Source organism: Alosa sapidissima, chromosome 23 (assembly GCF_018492685.1).
Source record: "Alosa sapidissima isolate fAloSap1 chromosome 23, fAloSap1.pri, whole genome shotgun sequence".
Lineage (NCBI taxonomy): Eukaryota > Metazoa > Chordata > Actinopteri > Clupeiformes > Clupeidae > Alosa > Alosa sapidissima.
Window position 1 is genome coordinate 22,104,771 of NC_055979.1, and position 10,000 is coordinate 22,114,770.

A 10,000-nucleotide genomic window follows, 5' to 3' on the forward strand; every position below is an offset into this window, starting at 1 on the left:
AAACCAATCCTCAGAGTTAGGGAACATTGTCAGAGCAGAAGGAAGCAAGTTTTCTTCCAGGATAACCTTGTACGTGGCTTGATTCACGCGTCCTTTGCAAAGACGCATTTGCCCGACTCCAGCCTTGCTGAAGCACCCCAGATCATAACCGAAAATTTGCCATATGTACATGCACACACACACACACACACACACACACACACACACACACCTATTTATCTTTGCTTCTACTTGCTAGGATAATTATTTTCAAAGATGTATAGTGGAAAATAGGAATAATTTTATACTCCTTTTAAATCTTGAAGACATACTGCTGCTCTTTTCCATTTAAAGTCAGTGAATCTGTCAAATATTTCACAGGCAGTACCGTGATTAAACTTTTCAATGTTTGAATGGATTGAATGGGGGTGGTTGTATGTCAGGGCTTTTAATGCTAAGTGGGTTTTTAGCAAGCCACCCGTCTTGAAATGCAAAGTGAAAGGAATGTTTCAAAGAAAAGGTTGCCATCTACCATAAAATAATATTTCTTCCCTTCTAATCTGAAGTTCATCTATAGTCAGATCAGGTGGCACTAGGCAAGCCACAGGCCTCTCTCTGAACAAATACCTTTAAGCCTATCACATCTACCATGTGTATTATGCTTGGAGCGATGGAGAAGGGAGCTACTTTGCCATTATATATTGTAGCATAATACCACCATAGTATTGATTTATTTATATGAACTGAAAATTCACATCTAAATGTGCATTAAACCAATAAAACCCTATGGCAAAACAGTTCTCACAATCCATGCCTCAAAGTGTCTTTTCAGTGCATCAATATGTTAAAGCAGAGAGTTCCTTGATTACATAAATTAAAGCTACAATTATTTTGTGATTGCACATGTAATTACATATTGCAGTGGTTATATAACAGTAGATTTGGAATTGCATATCAAAGTAACAGTGTTATATCTTGGCAAATATTTTAGACGGATATTTTAAAAACAATATTCTGTTTTGTTGCTGGATGTTCATAAGTGCTGCAGGTGAGAGAAAACACATAATAAAAATGTTTTATTCTTGATATTCATTGAAAACTTAATGGTTTATTCAGTTTTGCCCTCTAGTAAACTAAGAAGTTTTGTTCCAACCAAAAATTCATGATCCTTGTGAATTCTGAAAGAAAAAGGCAATAAAAAGGCAATAAAAAGGCGCTTTAGATGAAGCCTACAGACTGGAATATGATCCGTGAGCCTGCCCAGCTGTATTCCTCTTGTCCAGAGGTCCATCTTGATGGACAATGATAATGTGTGATGATGGACATTGATAATCTGTGATGTCCAGCCCGATGGACATTGATAATCTGCATTCCTCTTGTCCAGATGTCCAGCCCGATGGACATTGATAGTCTGTATTCCTCTTGTCCAGATGTCCAGCCCGATGGACAGTGATAATCTGTATTCCTCTTGTCCAGATGTCCAGCCTTATGGACAGTGATAATCTGTGCTTTGTTGTTGTCTTGCAGGTGCTCTCCTAGCTATTGCGAACATGGAGGGAAATGCACCCAGTCTTGGAGTACCTTCCACTGCAACTGTTCACACACGGGCTACAAAGGAGCCACCTGCCACAGCTGTAAGACCTGTATGCACTATTAAAACTAATGTGTTAAAAACAACACAACTTTCGTTGTTTTAACACATCTCTGTGTCCAGATAGGGACAACACAAGTTTGTGTTGTTTCCTTGTTTTTATTTGTTACACAAAATGTGTTGAAAATAACACAACTTGCGTTGTTTTTTTAACACATTTCTGTGACCAGATAGGGACAACACATTTGTTTTAAGAGTATACCAAGCCATCTGTCTGGGTTGCTGTATCAAATACCCTGTTATCCACCAAATATCCTGGATATCCTGTTTTCAGCACTCAACACATTGAAGATTTGATATTTACGCTTAAGAGCCAAAAATGGCTCATAACCTAAGTTAATTAACCTAAAGCAAGACAACGGAAACAAATGATACTTTAAATGGGATAATAATTACACATTCAACGAGTCCACAACTACATTAAGTGAGTGTGCTAATGAGGAGGCAGTAACCAACAACAATAGAGAGCACAGCTCAATCTCATTCCGCCCCCTTTACACCTCTACTCTCTCCGCACCACGTGTGTCGTCTAGCAGGTTTAACGCGTTGCGGGCCATCCCAAACCAATTAGTGAAGGAGGCAAGTGGGCTCTAAAATCCTCAGACAGCCAACCTGCATCAGCGCTGTCGTTCGTCCAGAACAGTGCTCCGCAGGAGAGCCACACATAGAACAGAGTGGAGGAGGCATCACACTAGTATTCCATCTGCCCAACCTGGCAATGGCAAACCTTCTACGAGTAGTCAAGAAAATATGCCATTTTGGTCTCGCCTCAGCATTGTTATTGCACTGTTCAGAGTACATCAGTCAATAGTGATAACATGATTGTGTGAATGGATCACTTGTCATTTTGTTGTGCCTGTAGAGCAAAACAAGGAACAAAAGTGAAGAAAAAAATAGAAATTAATCATTTCATTCCCTATAGACTTTTATTTATGGATTTTTATGAACTTGCCAGGACAACCGGAGAGACAGTGTTGTTCATTAGACTTTAAATGGAAAATGACTACACATGACATAACAGCTGCACATGCCGTGCTGTGAGCAAGCCGTTCATTAGTAGCCATGGTGACAGCTGCTTCATGCACTCAGTGGAGAGAGCCAAGGGTATCCCACACTGTTTATCCCCCCTCCACGCCATTACTTTAGTTGGAGAGCCTGTGCTGATGCCAGCGTGACTATGCAGAGAGGCACTTTGCGATGAAGAGGTAGAGCATAGTGGCCAGTTTGGGAAAGGGCCCGAGGTGTTGGGTACCCTGGAAATCCAGCGTTCTCGCAAGAGCTAAATTTGAATTTGCTCAGCGAGTGACTCTGGCAACGAGTAATGATGCTCATTACCTATGCCTATCGGTGTATCTGATATAGGCGGGCCAGAGGCGAACTAAACAGATGGCGACAGCGCTGCAACGTCGATGTCCGGAAACATGGGTCGTAGTGTTATCCGTGCAGTAATATTTTCAAATGCACACTTGGTGCCGCCCCTCGAGTTGGGCCATTTTCATTACTCATAGCCAGACCCTTAATCTTTCGGATTGGGTCTGGTCCTCCAGGCTAGGTGTTGGGCAGATTTGTCTAGCAATCACTCTTAGGCGTATCAACTGTTCCTGGGGATGTCTCAGGTCTCAAGTGAACTACACTTTTGTAGAATTTACACCCCAAGACAAGAGTGTGTTCTACTGGAGTGTGTTCTACTGGAGAACACATTTACCAAAAGCAATCCTGCCTACCCCTCAAAGATTCTTTACAGATTTGCATTAATGCAGAGAGCCTGTGAGTGCTCAACGGGACGCTTTAAAGCTTCTAACCCATCCAAAAAAGCATAACAAGTTCTCCATGGGGCTTATGGGACATGTAGTGTTTCCCATTAATGTTGTCCTATTAATGATGCTGAATGATGCTGAATGCACTGACAATCCAGTGAATGATAGGGAGTGCAACGCAAACCAAAGAGGCCGCTGTTGTGGGACCAAGCGTGTGCTGTCCTCCCTTTAAACAAAGCAGCCTCCCAGCAGCTAAAGGGACTCAAGGTCAAATGCTTATCTCTGTAAAGCCGCAATACCCACAGAGGCGAAGTCGACTTTGACAAAGCCCTGGCATTGATGGGGATTAAGAAAGAACCTTTAATGATGGGAAAGAGGGGCTCTCCAAGTCCAGTGTCATCAGAAATTGCGTGGAACACATTCTCGCGAAATGAAGGACTTGCCAGTCAAGTCTAATCGCTCAACCGTTTAACGCTTTCACACTCGAGCAAACGTAGCGCGAGGAGGCTAAAGGGCCGAGCTAACTCGTTCTTTCTTTGGCGCCCTGCAATTAGATTTGTGTTTAGACCTTCAGACATCAGAAATTTGTCTGAAGCCATTTGGGGAAGGAGGAGGAAGAGAGAGAGGATTTTGAGTGTAGTTTACGAGACTATAAAACCTTTTTAAAAGTGTAAGGAGCTTATGGTAGAGAAAGACTACTATGCCTTTTCTGGGCTTCTTGTCACTGTTGGTGTTTTCATCTCATGTTGGCTAATTTACGCCTGTCACGGCGGCTTCACTGATATTTTAGGCACCTTACAAATTGTGGAGTGTAAAATTGCCTATGATTATTGGAATGGGGAGGAGAGTAGAAAAACAAGCATCACAGCATTGTTCCTGCACAATGTAATTTCCCTCCACATAATTTATTTCAGAAAGGTTTTCATCGTGAAGGTGTCAGCCCAGCTGTACCTTTGTCATTACCATAACGACAGAAGGAATAGTGATTGCTGAAGAGGTGCATCTTTTGTCATGTTCTAGAATCAATCTGCTAAGCACAGCACAACTCTGATGCTCTGGTCTCATCCAGATTGTGCTATGCAGTAGTATCCACCTATTCTCTCTCTTTTTTTTACAGACATTGAATGCACTTCTGAAAGCACTCCAATTCATTACTAAGGCATGACGTACAGTATGCAATATGATGATAGAATCAGTGTCTCCCCTCAAATTATGTGAATTGGATAGCCTACCTGCAAATCTTGTCAGTATAGTTCAATACCTGTGTTGAATAGAAAATTAAATATCCTGTGTGTGTGTCCCTAACATGGTTAATTAGTTTAATTCAAAATATACCGGTACTCAGCTGCCGTGCAGTAATAGCAGTCTTGATACACTTATATTTTGAGCAGACTACTGAAGCAGATTATATATAGTGGTTTATGAAGAAACTTCATGGACCAGGGAATTGGATCCAGCACATGAATTCTGTAGAGGCCATCAAAACCGAACTTCATCAAAGCAATGGCCAAACCATGTTTTTTGACCCATCAGCATGGGGGAGAACTCTTTCGCCAGCACTCCAAACAGTGTGCCTCATCCATGATACATTAACACACGCTGATGTGCAGGCATCAGGATTTGGGGTGCTATGCTGTTGCTCCCCTACAGCTCCCCCCCGAAGACCTAATTCTTGGGTCAGACTGACATGGGCCACTCTGCGCTCCATTAGTGGAAAATCAATACTCCTCTATATTGAATGAGATAGATTGGACTTGTAAAGGCAGACCGTAAAAATTTGACGAGCACTATTAATTCTCTTGAGGCACTTCAAAAAGTTATACAGGATTCCTCCTTCCTTGAAATAGTAAATATTTATTTGCGGTGCTTTGGCCAGCATTCATAAATACAGTCCACTCAGAGTAAAAGAGTTTGGCTCTGTTGTTCAATTGAGTGTTTACTTTCTTGGTTTACTGGAATGGTAAAATTAATAGGGCTTGACCTCGGCTATTGTATTTCTATTTACCTCACCAGCCATTTATGAGCAGTCCTGCGAGGCTTACAAGCACAAGGGAAACACATCTGGGTTTTACCACCTCGACGTGGATGGGAGCGGCTCCATCAACCCTCAGAGGGTGTACTGCAATATGACAGGTAAACGTCCTGCTATAGAGACTCCACTGCTCTGCACCTTATACAGTCTTACAGAGAGTATGTGACAGATACACGATAGCCCATTTTTCTTGTTTGTTCTTGTATGGTCTGTTTTGCACATGTCCACTGAAGTGAGAGCATTCTTCGATCGGTATGGGTGTTGTTGAATCCCTTGTAAGCTATGATCTTGGCACTGGCCTTGTGAGTTGAACTACAAGTGCCTCCCTCAATGAAAACAGTTATCCACAGACAATTCTTACCTTCAAAGATGTTTTGCTCCATTTAGCCAAAGAATATCCATGCAATTGCCATGCTTTGTTATGCCACCAATTACTTGAGGGCATTATGCAATTACAATCTAATCTAATCTCAGTTTTGGAAGGCTTTAGTAAAGTATATACCCCCTGCCCAACAATGTATTTTCCAAAGGAGCAAGACCATACCATGACATCCACGGCATTATCTTGTAGTTATTCCATATTGTGTTGTGTCAGGCTGAATGGCTTCCTGATGCTGCGAAGCAGCCGGTGCACGATTCTCAGAAGCGTCTCATCCTCTCAATGATTTGCTCACTATCTGTTTATCATTTGCATAATTATGTATAATGATTCCTTGTCTTTCCCACACACACTCCCCCTGTCTCTCTCTTCTTTCTTTCTACCTTCCCCCCCCCCCCCCCCCCACTCAATCTCTCTTGCTCTTCTCTTTGCAGATAAAACATGGATGGTGATCCAACACAATAACACAGAGCTAACCAAATTAAAGCCGTCCTCCGGGATAAATCAGCATTTAGCCTACTTTAACTATCCCGCCGACTCGGAACAGCTTCGGGCTATAATTACCAAGGCTGAGCACTGCGAGCAAGAACTTTCCTACCACTGCAAAAAGTCACGCCTCTTAAACACACCTGGTAAGCCCTTTTTATTAAGAGTATTGATCCACCCTCCTTGGTAAAGGTCATACTTATTAAAACCCCACTCCATCTAGCGCAGGTTTGCCGCTCTCAAGAAAGCTTAAGCAGACAGTGCAAATTGATTATTATGCTCTTTGTTGCAAACTAATTTAGGCTTTCTCTTAATCTGCTCTTCCATGCTATGCTGCACAGAAGGAGTGAGGCGCACTTTTTTTTTTGTTTGTTTCTCTGTTCGGTTGACTTTTGCTTTTTCGTCTAGGTAGTGCCTTGCATTTTTTTTTGTTTGTTTTCACTTATGCCGCCAATTTGCTGTTCGTTAGCGTTGATAATTGTTCTCTCGGCTCCTCAAAATAACATGCAAGGCAACAACATGCAGCTTGGTGGTATAATTGCTGTCCATTAGCTGTCTCATTAGGACCGGCCCAGAAGATAGGAGAGGAAAACAGTGTCAAACGTAAATAAATAATGTCTCCAAATGTCAAATGAAGAATAATGAGACCGAGTGCTCGGCGCCTGTGTCGGCTAAATTCTAAGACAGACAAGTTGAGATGGATGAACGTGAGCAGACAAATGATGGGCTAGCGAATCAATGCCAATCTCTCCCATCTCCCTCTCCTCATCCGAGAGAAGTACCTCCAGCCTGCAGCTTATCCAAAGCAGTTTGCCTGCCGTCAGATTTTATGCTTCATGCCCAGCTTTGCGCCCGGCTTCTGTGTGTACTGGCGTCAGTGCCTGGATGGGCGCATCTGTTTCTTGTCACAAGCTGTGAGCAGCATCGTGCTGCCCATTTCTCTCCAACATTCATCATATCTGAATGAGTCATGCAACTTGCAGCTCACCTGCCTCAGCATATGGCAGCGCTCTGGATGGAGTCCCTATGAAATAGTAATGGCCTCTTTTGTTAAGAATTCTCCTCAAACACGTGTGCGGCTTGGCGGTGCATCGGCCGTCAATAATTCATGTCGTGTTTTTTTTTTGTGTGATTTTTTTTTTTGTTATTGTTTTTTTTTGTTTGTTTGTTTTTTGTCAGTGGGCGCTCCGTTCACGTGGTGGATGGACGGGGCTGGGGAGGCTCAGACCTACTGGGGGGGCGCCACGCCCGGGATCCAGCAATGCGCCTGCGGCCTGCACGAGACCTGCGTCCATCCTGAGCATTTGTGCAACTGCGACGCAGACGGAGTCGACTGGTAACCACCACAGTCATCCCCTAACTCCTCTCAACTCCCTTCAGCATCCCCCTCTCCCTCTCCCTCCCTCTCTCTCTTACTCCATCCGTCTCTCTCTCTCCCTCTCTCTCTCTCTCTCTCTCCCTCTCTCCCTCTCTCTCTCTCTCTCTCTCTCTCTCCCTCTCTCCCTCTCTCTCCCTCTCTCCCTCTCTCTCTCTCTCTCTCTCTCTCTCTCTTTCTTGCCTCTGGAGCTGTGCCCAAGCACGCCGCATATAAGGCATCTATTTTTACAGCTCCTGATCTGCTTTGCCTCTGAATATTTAATCGGACCTCATGTCCTTTTCCAGCACGCCGTGCTTTCCCCCTCTTCACAAAAAACAAGATTCTTTCAGTCATCTCCGGCACAAGGTGGTGCCAAGTCTGATTGAAGAGTCTTTTCTTATTCTCTCTCCCTACCTCTCTCTGTCTCTCTCTCTCTGATTCTGGAACTGCAGGGCTAATGACACAGGCCCCCTCACTCATAAAGAGCATTTACCTGTGCGTGGCGTCGCTGTTGGGGACTTGAGCAGACCCGGCTCGGAGGCTGCGTATAAAGTGGGACCCCTGCAGTGCTATGGTGACTGTAAGTACTCCTCCGCCGCCGCCGCATGCTAAATTCATTCTGCCACAAATCGAAACGCGCCGCCCGTCTCAGTGGCTGATTTTAGAGCAGAGGAAACTAATTTAGTCTCCGTCTCCCAAGCTGATTGCAGTTTGTCTCCGAGCACAAAGGATTTGTCAAAGCCTGTTCCTGAGTTTCCTTCAAGCACGCCTACAGCACTTTGTATGGGACAGTATCTGCCACAGAGTGACGCACAGGCAGATTTTGCCCCAGGGCCACCTGAGAAGAATCAAACTAATGAATGAATGAATGAGGTAGTTGTGACCCACACTAGGCACACTAGACTACACAGAACGTGTAAAGTAGCAGAGACACTGAAGTCATTCCCATAGCTGAAGTAATAGCACACAGTGCCCGAGATATACCCCCATGGAGGCTTGAGGCCCTGCCTTTTCCCCATGCAGTGCCCTCTCCATGGGCCACAGACCCCCTGCCATATCTCATGGAGGGGCTGCCTGTGATGTTTCTAAATCAAGGGTAGAACTGCCCCACCAGTTCCACCATTCACAGTGTGAAAGCACAAAGGGTGAATGGGGCACAAGCCACCTGTAGTGTCAGGGTGCCCGAGGGACGCCCTTTCTGTTCAGCTGAGGCCCCCACCCCCCAAAGTGTTTACAGCCAAGCCCTGCATGGTGCTTTAGAAACATCACCAAGGTTGCACTGACTCCTCACGCAGCTCAAGCAAAGATATGAATGCCTTTTCTGGACACTGAACTGATGTTCTGTAGTAAAGGTCAGGCGCAGAGGTAAACCTCCCGCCATGACTTTGATTTTACACTTTTTGCTGAGTCAGCATTTTTCCCTCGTGAGTAAAAAAAGGCTAATTGGCAAATCCAGAGAGCTGACACAAATAATATTTGGGAGGGGGGTGTACTTTTCCCTGCGTGGATTACCCGGCACTGAGCAATGTTTTGATTCCATGAATGTGAAATGTGCTCTTTCACCAGTGAACTACTGGAACTCAGCCTACTTCAACAAAGAGACGTCTTACCTCCATTTCCCCACGTTTCATGGCGAGCTGAGTGCAGATATTTCCTTCATGTTCAAAACCAGCGCAGCGTCTGGCGTGTTTCTGGAAAACCTGGGCATCAAGGACTTTATACGGATCGAACTAAGCTGTGAGTAGATGAACTATGTTCTTAACTCTGCTACAATACCATTGTACATGGTCCTAAACAAATAACATGAAAACTAGGGCTGTCAATCGATTAAAAAATGTAATCTAATTAATTACATACTCTGTGATTAATTAATCTAAATTAATCGCATATATAATTTTTGCTGTGAAAGTATTTTAAATATTTAAATTCAAATGAATCATTGAATAATCAGCATTAGTGACATTAAAGTTCAAAAACTCTTTTATTATTATTTTCACTGTTCAAATAATGGCCATAATAATTTATGATATGACCTAATATGCTGAGGAAATAAATTTAAAAGTGCTTCGGGAAGAAGTCTTTTTTCACATACAAGGCATTTCAGGCCACATATATAACCTAGGGGACACAATGAAAATAAATGAACACTCCCCTCAATGTCAACACTATTTCTTTGCATTGATGTGCGACTTTAGAGTTGACAAACTCCGGTGATATGCACTTTATTTTTATCAACACCATCAGGCCGTTTTTTAAAAGTAAATGTTCCAATCAATGATCTAGGCAGCACATTTTCTTCTCTCTCCTTCATTTTACATTCTAATGGTTACTGACTAGAACGGCTCGGGGGCAAAGGTCA

The 10,000-nt window shown here is 43.6% G+C and overlaps 1 protein-coding gene across 2 annotated transcripts in view; it reads left to right on the forward strand.

Moving 5' to 3' along the window:
- Positions 1–10,000, forward strand: part of cntnap3 (contactin associated protein family member 3) — an 89,513-nt gene that overhangs the window by 61,508 nt on the left and 18,005 nt on the right. For both annotated transcript variants that reach the window (XM_042081097.1, XM_042081098.1), the window contains 6 exons: positions 1,507–1,613; positions 5,401–5,520; positions 6,233–6,430; positions 7,464–7,620; positions 8,094–8,221; positions 9,208–9,378. In XM_042081097.1, the coding sequence (XP_041937031.1) occupies positions 1,507–1,613; positions 5,401–5,520; positions 6,233–6,430; positions 7,464–7,620; positions 8,094–8,221; positions 9,208–9,378 (881 nt within the window). The remainder of the gene's footprint in view (positions 1–1,506; positions 1,614–5,400; positions 5,521–6,232; positions 6,431–7,463; positions 7,621–8,093; positions 8,222–9,207; positions 9,379–10,000) is intronic.